This window comes from Colias eurytheme, chromosome 11 (assembly GCF_061535395.1).
Source record: "Colias eurytheme isolate Ceu_HAF_F1 chromosome 11, ilColEury1 Martin Lab GWU primary, whole genome shotgun sequence".
Lineage (NCBI taxonomy): Eukaryota > Metazoa > Arthropoda > Insecta > Lepidoptera > Pieridae > Colias > Colias eurytheme.
In genome coordinates, this window is record NC_142990.1 from 8950017 (window position 1) to 8975988 (window position 25972).

General features: G+C 32.8%; 1 protein-coding gene across 1 annotated transcript; it reads right to left on the minus strand.

Annotated features, from left to right (window-relative positions):
* Window positions 1–215: 215 nt before the first annotated feature.
* aux (cyclin-G-associated kinase) lies at window positions 216–24374 on the minus strand. The gene is made up of 19 exons (XM_090107445.1): window positions 24058–24374; window positions 21989–22393; window positions 21170–21267; window positions 19345–19570; window positions 18891–19046; window positions 10649–10856; window positions 10255–10372; window positions 9686–9904; window positions 8769–8932; window positions 8606–8689; window positions 8423–8528; window positions 7164–7321; window positions 6561–6769; window positions 5036–5373; window positions 4583–4733; window positions 3781–4093; window positions 3239–3434; window positions 2373–2534; window positions 216–1913 (listed from the first exon to the last, which is right to left on the minus strand). The coding sequence occupies exons 1-19, from the start codon at window positions 24188–24190 to the stop codon at window positions 1803–1805; spliced, it is 3555 nt and encodes a 1184-aa protein (XP_089963571.1). The 5' UTR covers window positions 24191–24374; the 3' UTR covers window positions 216–1802.
* Between the last annotated feature and the right edge of the window lie 1598 nt (window positions 24375–25972).

Genomic DNA, 25972 nt, shown 5'->3' on the forward strand with positions numbered 1-25972 from the left:
TTACGTTTTATAAACAGGTTGCCTGCGCCCGGTGTTAATGAATAAGTGTTTTGTTTTGTTAATTAAATTATAATAATATAAAAATATAAATGATAATTTAATTAACAAAAGCAATGCAATAATGTTCATCTTTTTTAACATTTTGTTTATATTTCTATGGTCGATTGAGCTATAAATAGAACAAGAGGATTGGATTCATCAATAAAACAATAAAATATGTTTGCCATTTTATTTTCGAACAACTTTGTTTTATATACTCGATTCAAGCAAATTATACACAGATTGGATACACGTCATGTGTGTCCGCGGCCTTACACCTTGTTATATAATTACACATTGTAGGCCTTCACAAGCATCTATAAGAATACTAATGCTAGGAACAATTGCACTGGTTTCAATAAGCGGACTGTAAGAAATAAATATTAATAAATTGCATTAGGTATCGTAAATGCAACAATTTCGCCTTTCAAAATATACATTTCATTTTTCGTTCATAAATAAGTTATTTTCGTTATACTCGGGTTATTTCTAATAAGCTTGAAATATCGACAAATTATATGTCATCTAAGGACGAGACAACGGAATGTATAAAATTCTCCCACTATAAGCTCAATGACGTTTAAATATTTTCAACCACCAAAACTGTTCACCATTTTATTATTTGGATTAACATAATACTTATTCCATCACGCGCACTTAACACTAACAATGAGAAAATATAACTTCTACAATACGCTATACGTGAGAAAAATTTATTTTTAATATGTACTTGTATTTATAACGATCTACTCTATCTAATAAACGAATTTCGAATACAAGAAAAAACACGACTATAACATTTAAGTTACTTAATATTTTACATAAGTACCAGTTCAGACTTTGTCTAGAAGAATTATAAATTTTAAACTAATTAAAAAAATACATAGAATTTTATCCCCGCAAAATATATGTAAGAAATTCAAAGCTATATTTATCTAACTATACATAAACGTGTTCGTGAAATTATTATCAAGAATTTTCGTAATATAATTTTTTATACTTTGCTAAATGAAATAAAATTATGAATGCTAGATTTTTTTTCTATTTATAGATTTAATTTAATTAATTGAAAAGCGAATCAACGTTATATACAATACTTTGTTTAAATTCTGGGACGTTTGCCTATCGATCATCTTATTTTACTATTTCAACTATTTCATAATTACGTATTAAAATCTATTAATGTTGAGTATATTATTTATTCGTCTAGCAAAAATTATTCTAAGCATTAATCTTTTTTACTGCCACAAATAAAGATTGACGAAATGTTGATCATAAAAAAAAAAAAACTTAAAAGAGGGTACTTTACAAAAATGAGATAATTCTGTATTCATACGCTTTTACACATCTTCAACACATTGAAATAAACTAAAAGGCATTTTACGATACTGATATTTATTTTCATGTTCAATAAATAATAACTTTGTGAACTATCTTCGACTACCGTCATTTTTAATTAAGTAAAAATGTAAGTACTCTCTAAAAAGAAAATACGGTTGATAACTAAATCGAGTTGTTCTCTTCTATCCTAGCTTCTTACATCGTAAGAACGCTGATTTGAAAGAGTATTAAATGTTATAATTTCATTAAACCAACATAAAAAATATAAGAATGCATCAGAGTCGAGCGCTTTTTAAGAACTAAAGAATATAATTTCCGTGGTATAAATAATGTAGTATGTATTCCTAAAATATAACGAAAGAATTGTATCGAAAGATCTGGAAGTTACGCTCAAGATCATAACGATACCCTTTGAATAAGTTTTAAGATTGGAATAAGTTTTGTTGCTTAGCGTCATTCTCGAATTCGCTCCATGCGTTATTAAGTTCCATGAATATCATTTTAGCTATGTTCTCGTTTGGTGTTCCCATTTGCTGAAAAGAAAAAAGTCAAATTACAAAGAAATTCTTGCGAATGGTAAATCTAAGAGAAGGGTTCAAAATAGAATTTACTTTACAATTCTTACATAAAAATTGAATACAAAGTTTGCATATAACATAAAGATAAAATGCATTCTTCACAAAAAGTATCGTGTGTTTTTATGAAACCACCGTCATTGGCTTCGGCTGCTCTGACGAGTGCTATTCAATATATCCAAACGCCGCGGCTGACTGTGACGCGATATGCAACACGCAGACGAAAAAGTTTGAGACGTTCTCATAAAAAATTCCCTTTTAAAGTTTCATACGAACAATTCCATAGAAACTTCTTTAGAGTAAAATTTCAAGGCAATACCGTTACGTCATGGAATAACGTGGCCATTTTAGTATCTTTTAATCTTGCCAAAGTTTCACTTCTGACACCTGTGCGTGTCACACATTTATTCGCCTCACCTTGTCGGGATGCACGGCGAGGCAGGCGCGGCGGTAGTTCCGCTTGACGTCCTGCGGCGACACCAGCTGCGCCATGTCGCAGCGCGCCCAGCGACACTCCGCCCATACAACTGTGTGCAGCGAGCATAACAACGCACGAATGTTGGCCTTCTTGCCCTCCGTCTGAAGAACATTTTGATAGAAAGAAAGAAAGAAAGATCATTTATCTGATTCCACAAAATTGAAATAACTAACTATTAGAATATGACAATACAATTCAAACACAGTAAAATTAAAATATATATAACTAAATTAAAAGATATAAAAGTAATAAGTGGAGCCAAAATGGTAGCCACTCAGCATAAATTGCAACGCAGCTGTTGCAACACTGATTTTCAGTGGCCCCTGAATTTTTAACATGTTATTTTTATGTACTATGCGATCTAATGCGGACCACTAAACGAGCCGCACAGCAGTGGCTTTTTCAGGCAAAACTTTACAAATGACTTTGAACCTTATCCATATGACTTTAAGGTTCAAAATAATTGTATGTAATCTTTATTCATAGTAAGAGCGGCGCGGCGACGCGATGGTGATGACACGTTTAAAAGACTAGTCTCCGTGAGAGAAAGTGGCTAATCACTTCCTCTTACGGTTTCTCTTATAGTGGAAATAATCGTTATGCGCGTGTAAAAATTGATCCGTTTAATATTAACCGAACTTACTCAAAAAAATGATATTGAAAAATACACAACATCTGATATCGGCCATGCGTATGCAGTAAACTTGACGAAAAAAAAAAACAATATTTCGTAAAAAATTTAACTAAACTACAACTAAATGCAGAACAATTATGTTCAGCCTATATACTGAAGAACAAAACTTACCCAGTCATGAATCTTCAGTTTATCCGGGTCCATTTCTTTAACCATCTCTTCCTTCCTCATAGCGTTCATGGTCTTCGGCCCAGTTTCGCGCTTCGCAAAGTCGTAACCTTGACTACCGAGGAGATCACCGAACACGTCCATTGGCTTCTTGACTTTCTCCTCGCTTGGTGCTTTTGGAGGGTCGAAATGGCTGCGGCTAAAAGAATTGAAACATTGTGACGTCATTAATCAAATTGAAGCTTATAATTATAAAGTTGCATAAATGGAGCCATATTAAAACTATAGGGAATACATACTAGAAAAAAAAAATTCTGCTAATACGTGATAGTATTAGCATCGATGTATTAGATAGGAATAATGTAAGGTTTCAAAACGCCCGAATTTGATTACTTAACTTTTTTTTAAAGGCGTTAATGCAATTTTTCTTGTCTATACAATTTATGGCACGTTTCCTATAAAACAGATCTTCGCATTTAGAGTCAGACATTCTTATTACAACCGATATGAATGGTATTATTATATTATGGTCCGAATCATCTTACCTATAATCAGGTTGTTGTGGTGTTTGCGCTCTATGCGAAGGTGTATGAGCTGGGGAAGCTCTTGGCGTAGTAATCGGTGTGGCGCCAACATTGGCCGCAAACGCACCAACACTCGCGTTACTTGGCGGCACAGTGGGGATCACATTGGGGCCAACGTTGGCCGAAGTGAGAGGTACATTTGGAGCTTGGCCAATGTTTTGGCCAATGTTGCTAGAATTAGAACCAGTATTCAATCCAGTTCCCAATGAACCGAGATCCGCGAATGGATCTTGACGCGCTTGAGCTTTTTCGAGTGGTACGCTTTGTGATCGACCTGTGTAACAAAACAATAATTCCTAAGCACAAATTATCTAGGAAAAACAAAAAAATTGATCATCTTATGTAGAATTAAAGGATTTGTTCAAGTTAAATTGAGCTTCCACTACTAAGTTTTTTGCCGTTCCTATTATTAATGAATCGACATTATGCCCTAAGAGAATTTCTTTTAAAAAATTGGTTGTCTGTAAAGTCGGTTTACTGACGATAGTTGAACGTGACAACGTCCGATTGTGCTTCTTTGTCGCTCATTCCGCACTTCAAGCCTTACATGGAACGCCTCAGAGCGATGTAACGCCGCATGAGTCATGTTTTTTCGTGCGTGCAGCCGGCTTTATCGAATTATAAGACGTTGTCACGTCAAAAATTGTATTTGTATCAATTCAAGAATGCAATGGAGCATCACAATCAAGTGCGAAAATTTAAAGAAGAAATATAACAAATCATAATTATTTCCCTTAATTTAAATCTTGTTTTTTGAACTCACCTTCCTCTTTAATCAATTGAGGAGTCAACAATGGTTCCTGTTTAGGCAGAGGGTCATTTAATCCGAATGGGTCGAAGTTAATATCGCTGGAGTTAGCTGCGGCTGCTGTGGGAGGCGGTGGAAGGTCGCCGAATATGTTCTCAGAGAATGGCTAAAAAGTTAAAACGAAAATGATTATTAAACAAATTCAAATTGCTTTATTTGAATGTAGTAACATAGATAGTAGGTGCAAGTTAGAAAATGTATTTTATACCTCGTAATTTGAGCGTGCAAATATATTGAAATACACACGAAACACATATCTATTTCCATCAACATAAAGTATGCAGTTGAACTTAGGTAACAAGAAAGTTCTAGTGAACTTAAGCTATCTTGGATGAATATTTTTTTAACATAAGTACTTTGTTAATGTAAGAGAACGTAGGTACAAAATATTTGTCAGAATTAACTTACCGCTGGATTATCCTCAACTTTCTTGCTTAGGAAGTCGCCAAACGATTCATCCGCCGGTTTTTCCATCATGCCGAAGAAGTCGAACGAGTCTTCGCTCTTCAGTTTGGGTTTTGCTTCCTCTTGCGGTTTGCTGAGGTTCAGGAAGTCTGCTGTATCCGTCGTGTCAGTAGGAATAGTGGGATTTGTAGAAACTGTGGGATTAGCGGAAAGAGTGGGATTGGCAGAAAGAGTGGGATTGGTAGGAATTGTGGATACTTTGGGTGGTGGAGGACGCTGTGGGGACGGTGGGGCTGGACGGTGGGGACGTTTTTCTTCGCGTGGTGGATAATCTGCTGTTACTGGGAGTTAAAAATATGTAAGTTAGGTGATTTGCAGATACTTGTTTCATATCTTATTTTACGAAAGAAATCAAGAATATTACTATATGATCAATTTATATTGGTTCTTTAGGACATTTTCTTAAAGTTTTGTCTTTTTGGGCATCGTCAAGAATCTAAATATTGTGACTAAATTATTCCTAATTATAAAATGTAAAGCACATCAATTTGAAATTATTTTTTACTAAAGATGTGAAAGCATGATTTTTTTCCCAGATAAGCATTTGCGCGCATGATACTATGTCTAGATATAAAATACAAGGAGAAAAACGAATACTTAGTAATGTTTTAAAAATCATAAGTTGTGCTTCATGGAGCTAAAACATTTGAACTTAATTTGTGCATGAAATTAAACGTAAAATTATATAGAAACTGCCAATGAAGTTTTAAACCACACATGCACACTAAAACGCCTATTGCATTAACATACTTGTTGGTGGAACTGGGGGCGGGTTCCTTCGGAGATTAGCTGCGTAATACATTTCAATTTAATTCTTATGTCAATACCCGTAAGGTCCATTTATTCTTATTTTACATAATATACATATATATTTTGCCACATAAAACTTGAATCTATATTAAAAATATAAATAGTTTTATGTGAAGATTTGTTACGACTCAAAAACTGCTAGATCTATTATAAAAATGTAATTCAATTTATCATTATAATGCGTTGTATGAAATAACATGACAATAAGCTTGAAATTAATAATTCACTTTTCACTCACTTCGTACTTGCACGATTTTTCAAGGTTTCGAATTGAGACAGTAAGAACAACTACAATACCGACCCAATAGTGTCGATAAAGACAACAAAATATTATTTCATGATTTAAGAATTTCTTAGTCACCTTGTCTTTAAGTACAAAATGGCACAGACAAATACGTTTGCCATAATACACTATAATTGAAAACAATTTATAATTTCAAAACGGCACAGATAAAACTGTAATTTCACTTAGGGCCGATTTTTCAATGCTTGGATAAAACTTGTTCGTCGAATAATGTATAAAGCTACCATTTTAAAATTGTATTCTAATTGCCCGTATTTGACAGTTTACGTGACATTTTAATATTATCGTGTAATACTTTATTGGACGGATAAGTTTTATCCAAGCATTGAAAAATCGGCCCTTAAAAGCACTTACCAAAGTTATCCACCGTTTCATCTCTCTCCAGTGTAGTAGAGAACAGAACATCAGGTGTCCGTATAGCAAAGGAATGGTCCTCCTCCCATACATCACTGCGCGGTTTGCGCCGTTCACCGTTCTGCACCACGAGGCTTATCACCACTGACACGTTTGATGAAAAGTGCTCGTTCATCGGTGATGTCTCGTCTATACCGTCTATTTCTGATCTGTAAGTTTGTTTGTTTGTGTGAGTATGGTGCTTGATATAATTTGGGTTAATGTGTTTTTAAATTTTTGTATTGTAGAATTGATGGGCACACGTGCAACGAAATCTGAGAGCAACAATTTTTTATTTTTGTATTGTCTATGTTATTTAATATTTATTCTGAATTTGTTTTTTCTTTTAATAAATTGCTAAGTGGGTCTTGAATATACAGTGTGATATGACTGAAATATTTTCTTTCCAAAATTAGTTAAATACTTAGAAAATGTCTAAGTGATAAGACATTACAAACGCCTTATTACTTCAGTAATCTTCAGTAACCGAAAGTGCTTCTAAAAGAAGTCTAATTGAATAAATAAATGTTGAGTTTGAGTAGAGTGTATGTTTGTCACACTCGCCTGGTGAACTTGATGGCGTGCTGGTCGTACGCCAGGAAGCCAGTATGGAAGGACACCGCGAGCATCGGCACGCGCTGCAGGCGGCCGAGCTGCTGGCGCGCGTGGTACGCTACTACTAGCACGTCGCCAGTGACGGTCGAGTCTAGCGGGAGAGTTACCTGCGATGATGGAAGCCATCTTAATATCTTAATATATATTATAAAGGCGAAAGTTTGTAAGTATGGATGTATGGATGTTTGTTACTCTTTCACGTAAAAACTACTGAATGGATTTGAATGAAACTTTACCAATATATAGCTTATACATTAGAATAACACATAGGATAGGTTTTATCCCGGAAATCCCACGGGAACGGGAACTATGCGGGTTTTCCTTTGAAAACGCGGGCGAAGCCGCGGGCGGAAATCTAGTCTTATAATAAAACGTATGTTACAAAAGCAGTAAAAAATGAAAACGCGCGTGGCACGCCACTACTAGCACGTCGCCAGTTACGGTCGAGTCTAGCGGGAGAGTTACCAGCGATGATGGAAACAAACTTATAATAAAACGTACGTTAGAAAAGCGGTAAAAAACAACATAAAACCCGAAATTTAATACAGTAAAATAACATAACACAACAGATGTCGAAATCAACGGCTATAAGGTCGTTTCTTAACTAGGATATGCGGGCGTGTCGAGCCTGGCGGATAATACAAAATGATAGCATTAATTTGATTTAGGTTAGTTTTATTTTTTTTAAGTCCGACTCATAAAGAGTCGCTTCCGATTTATGAACGTGAGGTACGATTCCATACATTTTTATTCGTAGACTAGCGGTCCGCCCCGGCTTCGCCCGTAGTACATATTTACGTTTTCTCTACATAAGAACCATCCTCGTACTTCAAGGAATATAATAAAAAAAGAATTATCGAAATTGGTTCAGCCGTTCTCAAGTTATGCGCTTACCAACACATTTTGGGATTCATTTTTATATGGAAAAACTAGCGGTCCGCCCCGGCTTCGCCCGTGGTACATAATATTTACGTTTTCTCTACATAAGAACCATCCTCGTACTTCAAGGAATATAATAAAAAAAGAATTATCGAAATCGGTTCAGACGTTCTCGAGTTATGCGCTTACCAACACATTTTGCGATTCATTTTTATATATAAGATTACAACCAATAATTTTAAACTACTAATTAAACGAATTTTAAAATACGACAACAAACACTATTGACACTTTCAATTTTAAAAAAATTACTTAAAATTGATACATACCTTTCCTTCTGCCATATTGTAAAGGTGTAAACTCTCATAACTCCGTAACGGGGGAGATATTATTCTATCTTCATTGAACACTTCTAGGTACGGTCGGCAACCATCTCTGCAAATTAAATTTAATAATTTGATTTTATCGTTATAGATTAGAGAAATAATATGTGATATTTTAAAGAAAATTACCTTGCTTTTGTAAATAATGGCACTGGCTGTATCGTAAGCGATACTAAAGAAACAGGTCGGAAGTGAGGTAACACTGGTTCTGGTCTGAAAAGAAAATGTTCTATAATTTACATACCTATTTATATACCTACCTATCATATACCTAAAGGTTCTAATCGCTTACCTGACAATATTATGTAAATAATATAAATATCGCAATTGGCTCGGTGTCATATTGATAGGTGTACGTTTTACAGCGAATATTTGCAGGGCATCTTCAGGTACGGTTACCAATTTCGCGTATAACAATAACCCACATAATAACATAGCAGATCGAGATTTTCCATCCTGAAAATAAAAATGTGTTTTAAAATTTGGGGCTGAAATATTCAGCTATCCACGAATTTGAAATCAAATCGTCACAAACATTAATTTTACTATTATTTTTATCTTTCTTATTCTTTCATCGAAATTCGATTAAAATTGATTCAGACCTTTCAAACACATTATATGCTGTAACAAGTAATAAAGAGCTAATGGCGCTCTATGCTCTTCGCTTGGCCCCACCCACTTATTATTAAATTAAATAGATACAGCTAGAAACTATTATTACTTACCGGACAAGCGATAACGACTGCGCTCTTATTATCCCTTCCCAAGGTGATACATATGCTGTAGCAGCGAGTAGTAAGGCGCTAGTAATGGTGCTCTATACTCTTCGCTTGGCCACACCCACGTGTGAGGAACTAAGAACATCTAGAATTCACTATAACTTACCGGACAGGCGATAACAAGCGCGCTCTTATCATCCTTTCCCAAGTATTGATACATATGCTGTAGCAGCGAGTAGTAAGGCGCTAGTAATGGTGCTCTATACTCTTCGCTTGGCCACACCCACGTGTGAGGAACTAAGAACATCTAGAATTCACTATAACTTACCGGACAGGCGATAACAAGCGCGCTCTTATCATCCTTTCCCAAGTATTGATACATATGCTGTAGCAGCGAGTAGTAAGGCGCTAGTAATGGTGCTCTATACTCTTCGCTTGGCCACACCCACGTGTGAGGAACTAAGAACATCTAGAATTCACTATAACTTACCGGACAGGCGATAACAAGCGCGCTCTTATCATCCTTTCCCAAGTATTGATACATATGCTGTAGCAGCGAGTAGTAAGGCGCTAGTAATGGTGCTCTATGCTCTTCGCTCGGCCACACTGATGTATCGGTAACGAGTTGCCGTCTTGGGAAGCGAGCTTTTGCATCGTGCACTGTGTACACGCAGTACTTGCCGCCCGGGTGATGGCTCTCGAGGTACAGCTAAAAAAGTGGAAAGAAAAAGACATATTATACTGTAGATTCGTATAATAAACAATAAGGCTCTCGAAATGTCCGAAGTAAAACTCTGCCTACGTGTGTATTAGGCAGAGTTTTATAATAAACGATACAATAGAATTTGAATTTTACGACCACGTTATAAGGTGTAAATTTCAATGAATATTTTATACAATTCCTCTCATATATTTTTGGATGAACTGTCTATAGTAGTAAGTAGGAGACAATACCTTGCTTTTCTTTCTAGTACGTAAAGCCTAACTTTACGTATACAATTGCGAGTATCCAAATTAGATTAACATTTAGCTTCATAGAATAATACTATTTCCACTTACCCGTACATCCTCAATATGGTTGGTTTTGTAAGCGCTCTCCAGTAAGTCTGATGGGTACGACATCACAATAACACGACTAGTTATATAGCTTATGTCTAAATCGGCTCGAGCTATTGATCTGAAATACAAAAATATACATATATTTTTAAGATTCACTTTAAATACGAATCAAATTAAAATTTTACAAGATTTTAAATTTATCTCACATTTACACGTTCAACATAACATACGGTTATAAATAATATGCAAAAAAAAATAATTTATAATAATTGCTTAAAACCAAGTTTAGCATAGAAGCATAACCATAGAAATAAAATACAATTCAACTTGGCCATAAAAATATAATTATTTTCAACCAGCACAATACACACTGAAAACCAAACAACCAACTCACTGCTGCACAGTCTGCATAACCTTCGACGAGGTATCCTTCAAGTTCTTCAAGAAGCTGCCAGCGCCATCTTTGATCGAGGAGAACAGTCCCCCCGAGGGGGGTTGTGCGGCGTAGTGGGGCGCGGCGGGGGGGCGCGCGGGGGGCGGGGGGCGAGCCGGCTCCGGGGGGCGGGACACTTCGGGGATTGTTGGGCCGTTGTCTTTGACGCCTGGAATGAAGGTGAACACTTTTAGTTATAACTTAAAAATTTTAACGGATTTTAAACGAGATTTATATTATTATCCCGAAGTTTCGCACACTTTGGAACGAGCGTGGTCACGGGGAGATTAAGATGTTATAAGGTCTTGACGTATACGCGTGTAATACTCGCGTAAAATCAAACAAGAAACTATTATTTATGGTTTGTGTTTATAGAGTTACAATTATTGGAGTCATGGCTTGTCTTTATAGAGATAGAGCCTCATATTCATAAAACATTAGTAAACATTGGTTTAGCTGTGAGTTGAATCGCCATGTCCTTCACATGTAGATTTATAGATTACAGAGTTTCTTTGATCATGTTACTGGAACCACTGTGTGTTGCAGAGTTAATAATGCATGTTGAAATCTGTTCATGTGAAAAATGTTGTTCTCAGTTCTCGGAGTGTCAATATTTAAACAAAGTTAACAAATGTTTACCATGAATACGAGGCTTTATAGTGGTGGGTCTACATTGTTAACAATCATCAGGTTCGTGGGTTGTCCGAGTTTAAACCAATAAAGTCGTATGTGTAGTAGTTCTTGATCTGTCAATGGTAAATATAATTTGCGACAGGAGTATGTTGTGTTGGAAGTGGCAAACGACATTTAATTTAGTTTAAGAATAATAAACGCCCTCTTGGGATTGATTTTGGCTGGCATTTAGGAGACGCCTTATAATAGATTGTGTGAAGTAGTATTGCGAATAAATTACATGAGAAATTTCGCTTTTGTGTAATGATAAATATGTTGTAAGTATCTATTTATGATGTCAAATGTAGGTGTACCTTTTTATTCTGACAAAATGTATTTTTGTAGTCGGGAACAACATTTTCTGGTGTATTTGTAATCAATATTAAAGTACTATAAAAGAAAAAACGTGTTCGTGAGATCGGTACAGATAAAAAAAATCAAGGATACATTTTTTGTAGTTAACTAATAGGGAAACCTCTTTTAACAGGACGAATTACAGCTGCGATTACAATGTGTGTAATTAAATTGACACCTCAATATTGTTGTATAAACTTACATCTATGTCTTAAAACTACATCCAATAAAACTATGTCATTATTTTACATGTTTATTGATAATTTAAATACTTTACAAAGTTCAAATCACTTACATTACTAATAGTAACAAAAATATTGCTCATCTATCAACTACGTAACAAAATGTAAATTTTAAATAAATATTTTATATTAGAGAATCATAAGTTATATTATTGCAAATTTTAAGTTATTTGCACGAAAATTTCAAAATTTGAGCGATACAACGGTATTTTCGCATCTAAGCATACAATATTTATTGAAGATAAATGTATTGTAAAATATAATAGGTACATAATTATTTTTCAGTCCTCTATTTAACTGTAAAGATCTAATTAATTTAGACAATTTATCATGTTTTATAATAAAGAGTAAATTGTGAGCAAACAATCTAATCACACTCGAAATGTTTAATGTATAGAATATTAAAATGAAAAAGACGTGCGGCACTCGGGGACTGCCGCGGTAAAGCTATTGCATGCTACGCCTTCAAGCCACACCTCCGCGCCCGTCGAAGTGGGAAGCGTGAGGATTTTCGTTACTAAATTTCTGGATTCGGTCACTGCGCTCAAGGCCCGCGATAGAAGCTATGCAATAGCTTAATACTACCTAATTTAACATTAATTCAGAAACATGATACATAGTCTCTGCGATTAGAGCATATTAATTAATTTCACGTCATTTAAATTACTATCACAAATGTATGAAATTTATTATTGTATCATACTATGAAACTAAAATATAATGGAATGAAAATCTCTTTTAATAAGAATAATTAAAAGAATAACAGCTGCCTAAGAAACGAATAAGCACATATAAAAAAGTATATTAGTAATAATACAAATTCAGTGCTTTTATTAATAAATAAAAATTAATAAGGAATATGTCCTAGTCCCGTGACGTTCAATAAAACGTTCTATTAAAGTCAGGCTCGTGAATGTTATAATATGTATAAACACAAAATTATAAAGACGTTATACAGGGTGTCCCACTATTGGTATACTAAGCGCGAAAGAACTTGTAGTTTTGCATACACTGATCACGAAAAAAATACTTAAACAACAAAATTACGTCAAAAATAAATCTATCTATCAAAAATATATCTATCTAATTTTTTTCTGAAAATCCATGTTTTCTTCTCTAGCTTCGCACAGCCGGCATATATAGCGCTTCGCTAATATGAGCATTTTGTCTATGAAAACATAATCTAAAACGATAGCTCACGTGCGGGTGGCAAAGTTAGGCGGGTTGCTTGTTATGGGTGTACACAAAGAGTTTTAAGAATTCATCTATTTGAAAAAAAATGCGTCTGGAATTTTATAAGTATTTTTAACGAACTCAGCGTATGCAAAACTATAACCTCCTTTGAGCTTAGTATAGCAACAGTGGGACACCCTGTATACGATAAATAATATGTGATGTTGGAAATCCTATTCTATACTTTAACTTATTCGTTAATAAAATAATAAAAATTATAAACTAAATGGAATGATCACACGATGGTAACACACTATTGTACAAAGTGTACAATATTATTAATTATTGTTAAGTACTGTAGAAAGTAATGGTAAAATAGGATATTGTTAAAATTTTAAATTATTTGGACAGTCGTTCAACAGCGTTCGTTATTTGGTACATTTTGCAATTTTACTTAACAGAATTTGTTTCACTCGACCAAATAGTTGCAGTTTTTTTATTGTATATGTACGTAATGTTAAAAAGAAAATTAAATTATTTTTGGAGCTTGTAATAGAAGAAAAAGAAAGAAATTCCTGTGGCGCTTAACACTTAGCACCGATATTACCAAAATAATCTTGCATAAAAATATGTATTCACTTAATTTCTAATAAAAAGATAAACAAAAAACAACACACGATTAATTCACAGCACGAAAAATAATCACTCAATTAAATTCCTTATTAAAAAAACATGAAAACAAAATATTCTTAATATACATATAGGTACATATATATTGAAATTTTTTGGAAATTTTTCTATTTTAAAACAACAAAGTTACAATACTGTTCGACTTACATGTTATTCTTTCATATCATACAATACTTATGTTGGAATGATTAACATTATTGTCTTATTATTATTCCTCTACTAAATTACAATGAATTTAATGTCATTTGAGCTTTGCGTTTCCATTAATTTAAAAATATTAAGAAGTACCAAACAAACGTTAGCACTTCACAATAAGAAAATAGTATTTTCGTCAATATTACAAATATATTACTTATACATTTAGCTAACAAATTAATAAAAACAATAAAATCATATTAAGTGACATAAAAATACTTTTAAATGAAAAAGCTTCAAATGTCTATATAGGTAACTACACATACTCATGTTATTGGTCAAAATAATATAGTCATCGTAAAAAGCAAGTATTATTTATTATTCAAAAACTGATTTAAGCGATCTTTTAAATGTATTTTTTAAGCTTTTATTATACGCGATTAAAGGTTCATTTAAAAATAGTTGAGCAATTTAGCTACCTACTAGATCATTGCACATTGCTCTTATGTTTTAGCAAATATAGTTGAGAAACCTCACCAATGCTTGCTTCTTTTGCAATTTCAGATTTCAATATACCTATATTATGATGGTGTGGATATTCAATGCTCAATTAAAATTTCTATACACTGCGTGTATTTCTCAACAATATTTGCCCTAAAAAACAATCAAAACTATATAAAATACGAATAAATGAAAACAATACTCATCATTGCGAGCATGTCCGTAATCTAGCAAGCGGTCAAGTGCGAGCGGCGCGGGACGCATGCGTAGACGAGGTCATTTAAACGAGAAAGCAATCGGGCACCCGAAAAAGTTGAAAACACCTAAAATGAAAAGAAAACGTGATACATATGGATACAGTATCGTGGCGCACGATCAAAAAGTCTCGTCAATAAATAACTACATACATAATAATAATTTGCTACCACATAACTCTAGGTATATATGTCTTGTATTAACATCAGTAAACCTTTGTAACAAAATTTCTTGCAAATGTATATGTCTTCATATAGTTATCGCAGAGGCTGTACATAAATGTTGCCATTTATATAAAGGAAAATTTGATTTCGAGACTTTTTGATAAGCAGGCAGACACAAACATGCAATAAATGAGCTTATCTCTAACAAAACAGAAGAAGCTGACACTAAGATACATGCAAAGGAAGGTAGAACAAAAATTATTGTAGGTTTCAAGAGTCTAGTGAAAATAGCTTCTAATATAAAATACATAAAGTTAAGAATAGGTTATTTCCATATTTTTTATAATATTTAGTTAATTCTATAAAAATCGATAAACAAGAAGCTTATACTAGAGTTTCTGGTGTTCAAATATCATTTACAATTCAGATAGTTGTCGGAAATATCTAATGATTGTCTCAAACTTGCTAAACTTATTTCTCTATTTCTTTGATGAAAAATACATTCCTATATATTCAAGGAAATCGGTACAATGCAAGCAAGAGGGCAGGGAAAAACAATTTTATAAGTTTCCTTACGAACTTATGCTTTAGTATAACAACTAATAATAATTAAAGAAGATAATATTTTACACCTACTTGTAACACTTAATTTTCGTGATCTATTATGATTTTAATAGATTTTATACTGCGAAATAAAGAAAGAGTGCTGTACCTACTGTGAAGCTAACGCTAACAACTTTTAAAAACACCAAACAGTGAAATGCAGAAAGCACAGTAAATTTTATCTCCAAAATAGATACACTTTGTTAACCATGTAATGAATATAATTATGAAATCTAATTGAGTTCTTTTCTTTGTGCTCTTAGATTACTCTGGTACTAATAATAATGGTAAATACTGCAATCGTGTACTTTTTAAGAAAAAACACATATTTTATCGTTTCTTAGATATTAAGTTTACTAGCGTAGTAAAGTGAAGTGCATATATTAGTCAACCCATGCTTAGGTTATGTTATGTTAATAATGTTTGTATGTCATAAGGTACATATATTTCCTTGCCCTTTAATAAACTTATACTAATTTTTAATTACAATTTTAAATGAATTATATTAAAGTTGGTTACAATTATAAAATGACCAAGTGTCTAAAAAATTATATTATACCAAATCATAATATATTAACATAGTATGTTTATATGAAATAAATGTATAATGTGAAAACAGAACTAAAAGTTAACTTACGACATACATACATGAACAGAAGTTATTACCAATAACAATAGCACTATCATAGTGAAATATTGCAAAAACAATGACACTTAACACTTAAAACCAAAGCATTGTTCCTGTAAAGGTTTTACTACCAATGCTTGTAATTTCTTGAGAAATATTACGATTCTATCTGCTTTATATAATGGATCTAGCCATCAAGCGTTAGTAATACAATTAGGAAAGTGTTAGTGATAAACATAAACTGATATATTTTACCCTCATCCTCGTGAACCGCCCAATCACTTGTAAGTATTCCTGCTATGAAGTATTTATGTTTAAAATAAAAAACAAAGCTAATGATTACAACATTTTCATTTATTTCTCTTTAAACACAATATGTGATTAAATAAAATATATGAAATAGAACATTGTTCATGACTATATGACCGCTCGCATGTGATGAAGTGACATTATTATTTGTGATTATAATATTATGTTAATGTTAAAGCCCAAGCTATGTTTATTTTAACCTGCTAAAGAACGTGGACAAAAAAGTGTATACCAAAATTAATAATATTTCCTACAGCATATTCTGACCAAAATGTTGTTAAATGAAAGCAGAGCTTTAGCATTAACATAATTTGTCTCCACCTCATTGCTAACACTTGTACCAAATTACGTATTTATATTGTCCAAAATTTGGTTAAGACACTGGTGTTTATTCTATACATAACACCGAAAGTATACATATAAATTTTTTGGTGCGATTTTATCAAGCCACCGTATGTTAGTGCGAATTGCAAATTTCTTATAATAATAGGTAACCAAATGTTAAATAATTTAAAATCACGATGTTAATAACCATACCACGGTCACAATATTAGTATATTAGGTTCCAATTTAGGCCAATATTCGTTAATAATGTATAATTTTAGTTAAGCAACTTAAAATTCTAATAGTATTTAGACATCGATTTCTAATATACAGAATTATTCGTTGAGAGTAGACGTAGTATTACTAAAACAGATATAAGGCACGATTAAGATTCTATCATATGAATAGTCTACTAGTATTTACCGTTCTTACGCCTAGTGCGCTGGACGGATTTACATGGAATTCTCTATACATAGATGAACAGATAAAAAAAATCGGGACAAACCTTAGAGGGTCTAAATCGGGGATGTAAAAAGTATATATTTCGGATGAGCTACTATGGTGTGATGACATGATGTGTAAGTGGGTGACCGCCTCCTCGGTACAGTGGTTGACGCGTGAGCGTAGAACCGAGGGGTCCTGGGTTCGATTCCCGGTGGAGACGAAAAAAAAATGTCTCGGTCTGGCAGGACACAGAAGGCTGATCACCTACTTGTCCCTAAAGAAAAATCGATCAGTGAAACAGATGTATGAATAATGCATCTGCCCTCTACCCCACTACAGGGACACGGGACTTCACTTTTACTATGGTGTGATGACATGATGTGTAAGTGGGTGAAAATCCGAGCGGAAAACAATTGATACATATAAATGTATAAAGACTTCCATAATTAATTCACATTTTACATTTGGGCATATTATGACGTCACTAACTCATCAAAAGACATTTTATCCGGCATTTCATCTAAAAATTATGATAGTGTTTATATTTTACGTGCTCTATCTAAAACTGTTTGTTTGGAAATCTGCCAGGTCAAATGGTATGGAAAATGAAATTTATGTCCCTTCTCGAATAAATCCGTATAAATCAGGCCGTATTTTATTGCTCTATCTTTACAAGTACAAATGGTAATAAAAACTAATATTGTGACTAGTAAGATTTATATACAAATATAATAAATAATTATGTTTTTTATAATAGAAAAGTGTTACTCTATCCCCTATAGAAATTATATATTAGAATCAAATTAAATGATGGAATGCATTATTATGTCTAGGCACGTAATGACTTTCTAAGTAGAAACAATGTCTTATATTATAAAAATAGGTTTTATAATTATGCCTATAATATTATAGCCATATTTATAATTCAATGGCTTTTGGGAATTAACTATACGCAGGAATGTACAAAGCTTTGGAAAGTGTGATGTGTTCAAAATATTAAAATATATTTTGTATTAGTATTATAATAAGTAAATTTTTAAAGATTTTATCTAATTTATATCCTGCTATAACTTGCTATAATCCCAGCATGAAATTCGTATTTAAGACTGCGTTTTATGTTAAATATGGTAATCGAGCTATAAATATATTTTGAAATAAATACATTTTTTATTATTTAAAGCTCATTTATACCAATATAATTATAATAATGATTATTTTAGCCTTATATTGCACTTGTGACAATTGTTTATAAACTATGCCTACATAGTAATATGTTATTGAAAAAACTATATAATATTGTAGCTAATTTAAACACATTTAAAATGTAAAAAAAAAAATATGTAAAAGTCAAATAAATGCTATACTACCTTTTTTCGTTCGACGAACAATGTCATTATTCTTACCTTTGGCGATGTTTTGTTTCGTCGAAAAAACATTGGAATGTAAAGACATCTCACAATAATTTACCGTCAAATAAACCTCTATGAAACTATTCAATTGAAACAAAACGAAATTGAAAAAATAAATTTGAGTGTAAAAAGTCAAAAAATACTTGACCATTTTTAGCTCGATTAATGCAAAATAAACCGCCGTTTAACGAATCGACCGCGATAAAATGAAAAACAAAAAACGCATTATTTCGTTCGCGATTGGTAGCGCGTCGCGTGTTTAAGATATGGTAGTGTAATATTTACTTGACTTCTTATTACCTGGCGAGCTAGTGGCCACAGATTGTTCAACTTTTTTACGCTCAAATTTGAGTGGTTGCTTCATATTGACGTTTTGTGTCTCCGCTATGGCCGCCAGCCGCTCCAGCACGCCGCTGATCGACATCCGCATCTCGGGGTTCACTGTCAGACAACCACCTAACAACAAATAATACGAGCTTTTAGTGCGAGGTTTCACATCTAAGTAAATAATGTTTTTTTTTTTTAATTTTTTTTTATGTGACTTGAGGTTAGTTAAGATATCAAAAAAATTACGGAACGGAATCCACATACAATATGAATAGATTTATTTTAAACCGGAAAAAAATAATTATAATTAAAATCCTAATTAAGATTATTTAAATATTATGCTTTTCTAATAACTATCCAACTAATAAGTGTAAAACATCCCAATCGAACAATAACCATCATCAATCTAAATCACCGAAGCACTTACTTATTATTTCATGGAAACATTTGTAGCGTTGATCATTGGGGTTCAAAGTGTAATTGCCGTTCAGTATAGCTAATTTGGCAGAGTCCTCGAACGGGTGCTGCATGTAACACAAAGTGTACAGAATACACCCGAGCGCCCAGATATCGACCGCATGATCTATCTTTCTATTGTCCCATGTGTCCAACATTTCTGGCGCTCTGTACATCGGCGTTGTGAATTGGGCCAACTGAAATGTGAAAAGGAATTTAATTTAAACTAGCTCTTTTTTAATTAATGATATACTAAAACCTTCCATAAGTAGAACGATATCGATTTGTTAAAAAATAATGAAAATTGGTGCAGTAGTTTCTGAGGTTTTTTCGCGAGCAGCAGACGCGGTGGAGAATTTTGTATAATAATATTATGAATATGATAATTGTGTCGTTAGTATATGCCTTAAGAGTCAAGGTAAGTTTAAGACAATGGTCGGAAAACGAAGAGCTAATCAAAAGTGGCAAAAGTAAGGTCAGTCTATTGATTGTGTTCGATTATTTATCTGAATACCTATTATTTTGGAGACACATTTAAATTAAATCTTCACTACTTTTTTTACTACTCTCCACCGCGAATCGAACCCAGGACACCTTGGTTCTACGCTCACGCGTTAACCACTTTGCCGATGTACTGGATGCGGCTACAAAAATAATGTGGGACGCTTCACGATTTCGCGTGTCCTGGGATCCGTCCGTCGCATAGATCCTGTGATCCAGCAATGTTAATATTGTTTTCAATTTGAAATATGTCGACGACATGTAGTTTGGAACTGTGCCCAAATTATAACAGTTATCTCCCCCCCTATTCCACGGAATATACATAATTGGCAAAATATTTAAGTAGGTGCTTTGTGAGTAACGTCCACAAAGGTGTTTGTGCATTATGGAAAAAAAAACAATTTACCGTTCATTATGTCGTAAGTAAAAAACAATTTGTTACCCCTCGTTTTCACCAAAGTATAATACGTGTATTTTACAAATTTGATGCAATGTTTTCGTTTCTCATAGACATGTGTAAAACATGTTGTATACAAAATTTGATACATGTAGGATAACTTATATGAAACTTGTTGGTTGAAAACTTCTATAGTTGCCTGATCTAAGTTGCCTACATGTTTATGATCTCTTGTTTTTGTTGTAGCAATACTTGTAGAATTCGAGACAAATTCAGTCGTACCTACTTGAATAATTTCTAAAAAAAAAACTTGTGTTAAGTATGTATGTTGAAAACTTTATCCAACAAACATGGATAAAGTTTAAAACTTGTTTGTTACTAGTATTATACAGAAATTGCAATAAAATAAACAATACTTATCTAAACCACGACTGTGTTTTGTAGGTGAGAACGCTATCAATGGATCAGACAAGTTCTACCATGTCACAGACTTCAGTGTAAACGCAAATGTGTTTTATACTTGTATAAATACTTGTTGGCTACAAAGTGTGAACGAAAGAATGTTTGAGACAGTCTCAATACATGTGTAAAATAAATAATTATGTTTTGAAAAGTATTCTACAAGTTTTGTATCAAACTAGTATTTAACTTGTTTCTTGGTGAAAACGAGGGGTAAGACTAGCAAGTCGCTAGTAGCAACTAATGCATAAGAAATGTACATTCTAATGAATAATATCTTTAATTGCAACAAATGATAGTATAATTAATCCATTTTTACATAAACATACTGTATTACTAACTGTATTCTGTTTTATATATTACAATTTACTCAAGAAAGTAGTTATGAGCATAAATTTATTCACACAGTAAAATAAAAAGTATAATGTTTCCTACTTACATTTTCTTCTAGCATGTTCCTTTGGTTTGCACTCCATGAGGGGTTGGGAGTATATACCTCAGTTGTTGCAGAACCAAAATCACATAATTTTATTGTACCTAAAACATTGCTCATTAAAAATGACATCCTCAGCATATACTTGGACGAATTTATATGTTAGAAGTGAATTTTTCTTTCTCTTACATCAAACAAAGCTTTTACCAAAGCTCTATTTAAACAATTCTATGCATCATAAGTGATAACTGATAGTGATAAGTGATAACAGAAATAGAATCGTATTTTTTTACGATCCTAGGTAGCATAGTTACCTAGGAGAATAAAAAAAACGATTTAATTTCCAAATTAAAGCCAAATTTTAATCAACATTTTCATGAACTAAACATTCCAAAAGAAACAATAATACTTGATTTATTTAATAACAATATTGGCTACTGATTGGCGCAATGAGTAGTGACCCAGACTATTGCGTCAAATTGCGTCGAATCCAATCCCGCAATTATACAGATCGTAATATATTTTACAACTCTTCAAATATAAGTTTTATAATATTGAGGCCTGCTCAGAGAAAATTATATTTCACCCACTTGCTTTGAGGAAATTAGTTACATTATTAAAGTATAAATTATTAACTACTAGCGGTCAGGCCCGGCTGCGCCCGTGGTACATGTTTTCGTTATCTCCATTCATATCATACTATCTTCGTACTTCAAGGAACATTACAAAAAAAGAATAAACGAAATCTGTTCAGCCGTTCTCGAGTTTTGCGCACACATGGTATAAATTATTCTAATTTAGCGTGAACAAAAAATGTCATACTACCTTCGTTTGATATTAGAAAATTTTCTAATTTGAGATCACGGTGAGCTATCGGCGGCACTTGGACGTGCATGTGTTGCACAGCCTTACAAGCTTGATAGAACACTCTCACTATTGTCGGCAATGGGAACGCCTGCCCTCTATTCTGTAAAGCCTCCATAAGACTGCCTCCACTACATAAGTCTGTTAGCAACAGATATTCACTCATCCCATGAGTTGTTTTCGTTTTATCAATAAATGAGGCAGCAATATATTTAATTATATTCGGGTGTCCGGAGAGCTTCTTTAGTAAACTAATTTCTTGTATAATATTTTTATTAGCCTGCTCATCAGCTGCCATTAGCCTTTTTAAGGCATATTCCGTTCCAGATGCGACATCTTGTGCTACAAATACAAATGCGAAACCACCTGCAAGAGAGTGAGAAATTATAATTACTGTTTATTACAAACAGCCTGATACTGCTAAAAGCTTCACCTCAATTACTGAAAATAGTGGTCCTATTGCATATAAATGAGTGCTATTAATAAAACACATGTACACAATTTTATCACTATTTACAATCAGTGTATTGCAGCGGAGTAACAAATATTGTCATTCTATTAATGTAGCATTGCATCCTTTATAATGCACTTATCATTTTTCTAATATAATAAGATACAATTTTGTTTAAAAAATATACTAAATCTCAGTCACAGATTATCATCAATCGCCAATACTCTGGTGAAGTATATTACAGTTTTTTTTAATAAGTACTTCTAGTTTGGATAATTAACAAACTACACCTATAATTGACTTTTAATAATTCAATATCATCATACTTAATAATTAACTGAGTATTTAATGATCTTCAAAGGTAAATATTTAATAATTACCACACAATTAGTTTAAAATATTCTGTATCTTATAATATGCAAAGTAAAATAAAAGTTGTTGCATGATCAACAGAGCCTTTAAACTTTTCTGTTATCAAACCTTTTATTTCAGCTGAAATGCTGTATAAAAAAAAACAAAAAAAAAAAAACAGAATAAATGTCAAGGCTGGATATGACCTTGCATTTTCTGCTCATATAAAAAAAATGATCAGAAGGCGAGGATAATTATTTTTATATAATTCATCAACTTACCGTTAACCTAAGGGATGGTTGAAAGCATGTACGATTACTTTTTTCAAAATATTCAAAAGTGAAAGACAGACAGATCAATCAACACCAAGCCACATGGGATGAAATTGGTATGCAGATAGCTCCTATGATGTAGGCATCCACTAAGAAAATCCTTTGATAAATTCTACCCCCAAGGTGATAGAATAGAGGATGATAGTTTGTACCATGAAAAATTTAATTGTGTAATTCATGTGACCCATTAATTTATAATGTTCTAATATAAGTTCATATTTAAATACAAAATAAACACAAACAAATATAAATATAGATTTAAATATAGTATTTATGTAGTAAGTCATTATGACTTGAATTTGAAGAAGAGTAAATTGATTAAATTCTTCATTGTATATTTACAGTTTAAACCCTTTATTAAACACATTTATTTCAATCAATAAAAAGTGATTGGAAACCTTCCAAGTGCTATTTATGTATGCTTAACTCTTTTTTACAAAATCCATTAGAATGTGAAAGTATTATGAATTAAGGAATGAATATAAATTAGTCATAATTATAATTTAACAATATGGTACTTTCAAATGCTTTTCAACTATAATTTTAATATAATCATATTTTCTACAATATTATTTAGTGTATTCTAAAACCACAAATTTCTATTTTTTATGTACCTATTAACTAGACTGTATGAAGTAAATTGTGTCATTTTAAATCAGTAGGGTAGAAAAATGTACATCTAATGTTTCAGACCAAAGAACATTGGTGTAAGGACTTATAGAGAAAAATATACCTACATGAATGAAATAACAACATCAAAGCAATTTCGTTGGAATGTTTTTTGTTAGACAATGAACCCGCCGCCCCCTAATGTACATCTTGAGCGTCTCGATTAGAACATGAATAAAAATATATTCCAAATATAAAAGCTATATTAAGATTGATAAATGACTTACCCTCTGCTATAACTTTTTTGACCCTTAGTTTCATGTTTCCGATTTCGACAAATTGACCAACAAAATCATTATCACTGCCCCCGTTGGCACTTCCAGAGCTGAAGTACCCCATTGCAGATTTGAACACACTCATTTTTGCTTATTACTTCGAAACATTAACACAACATAAAAAAACAATAAAAAATAATGTTAATACTTGTACATGGCCTTATCCATTTTATATTTTATAAGCGAAAAGATAGTGATTGAAAAGAAAATTTAATAGAATGGCAGATTGGCAGACAGATACGACAAACGACATACGTCATTCCACTGAATGCCGATTGCTGACACTATAGTGATGTCTGGAGACGTAGAGTATGTTTTTTATTCCATCGGTCTATCGAAATCGATAAAATCCTCTAGTGTTGCCGAACTATCGATAGTTTGACTATCGATAGTTGACCTTGAAAATAAGTCAGAATATCGATAGCACTATCGATAGTATCGATATTATCGATACTATCGATACTATCGATAGCGTTAATCATGGAATACTATTGATGAACTGCAATAGTATCGATAAAATCGATAGTATTGATTGCCAATAGTTGCTATACTATCGATACTGTCGATAGTATCGATACTATTGCTACTGAATATTGCAACTACAATCGATACTATCGATAGTACTGATACTATCGATAGTTTTGAGCTATCGATAGTAGTAAATTGTGCAATAGTATTGTTCACGATTTCTTGGTATAATGGGTCAGTCAATGGGCTTATTGGATTACGAATTAACGAACTAAAAAAAATTGATTGTACAAAGCGCCAATAGATAACTTGAAAAGTATTATAACCAAACATCTAGTTCTCTGTCATCCACTATAATATTATTGATAAAGCAATACTATCGAGAAAAAGGTCACTATCGATGGGACGATATTATCGATAGTATCGACACTATCGATAGTATCGATAGTTCGTTCGATATTGAGCTTCGATAGTATCGACACTATCGATAGTATCGATAGTTAGTTCGATATTGAGCTTCGATAGTATCGATACTATCGATGGTATTGCTATGTGTCGATAGTATTTACGCTTATAGGACTATCGATACTATCGATAGTATCGACACTATCGATAGTATCGATAGTGCTATCGATACTATTGCTTTTCCCCAACTATCGATAGTTAATCGATAGACTATCGATAGTGGACTATCGAGCGGCAACACTAATATCCTTAGATCATTAAGTAATGGATAACACTCGCAGGCGTTTCCCCTTTTGCCGAGGTATAAGATTATTCGAATCGAAAAATCTTATGCTTTCATAAAAACTACTTGCGTAATCGATTACAAACACTCTGCGTATTCGTCAAACATTGAAAGGACGTCTGCGAGTGCTCCGCTAAAAATGCCGTTTTGCACTGTCAAGTCTTGCAGAAGCAATTCAAACATGTCGAATCTTAAAAAAGATGGAATAACCTTTAATTTGTGTATATTTTTTTATTTTTTAACGTACATTTCTAATTAAATACAATTTCTAATAATCGTCGATGTATCGTTTAGCGATATGATGATCAAGACAAATAATCGAGTCATGTTTAGAGAGAGAGAGAGACGAGACTATCATGGAAAGAAAATATACAAATTTAATCTTTATTAACTAAGAGATAAAGTTGAATTTAAAACGCGATAATGAACCGCATTCCTTACGAGACTATCTTTTAAAGAAATACAAATTTAATCTTTATGATATAAGTTATAAAGTTGAATTTAGAACGCGATATTGAACCGCACTCCACACGAGACAACTTGGAATGAAATACAAATTTAATCTTTATGAACTTAGTGATAGAGTTGAATTTAAAAACTCGTCGCTTAAAAGGTCGTAAATTTTTACGACTTTCGTGACACAAATTATTT

Bases quoted from the DNA above. Each gene is read 5' to 3' on its own strand.
- aux (XM_090107445.1), bottom strand. From the start codon at position 24,190: ATGAGTGTGTTCAAATCTGCAATGGGGTACTTCAGCTCTGGAAGTGCC. The intron at 21,268-21,988 runs GTAGTATGACAT...GCAATGTTTTAG, and splicing joins TTTTCTAATATCAAACGAAG to GTACAATAAAATTATGTGAT. The intron at 8,933-9,685 runs GTAAGTTATAGT...TTTTATTTTCAG, and splicing joins CGCTTGTTATCGCCTGTCCG to GATGGAAAATCTCGATCTGC.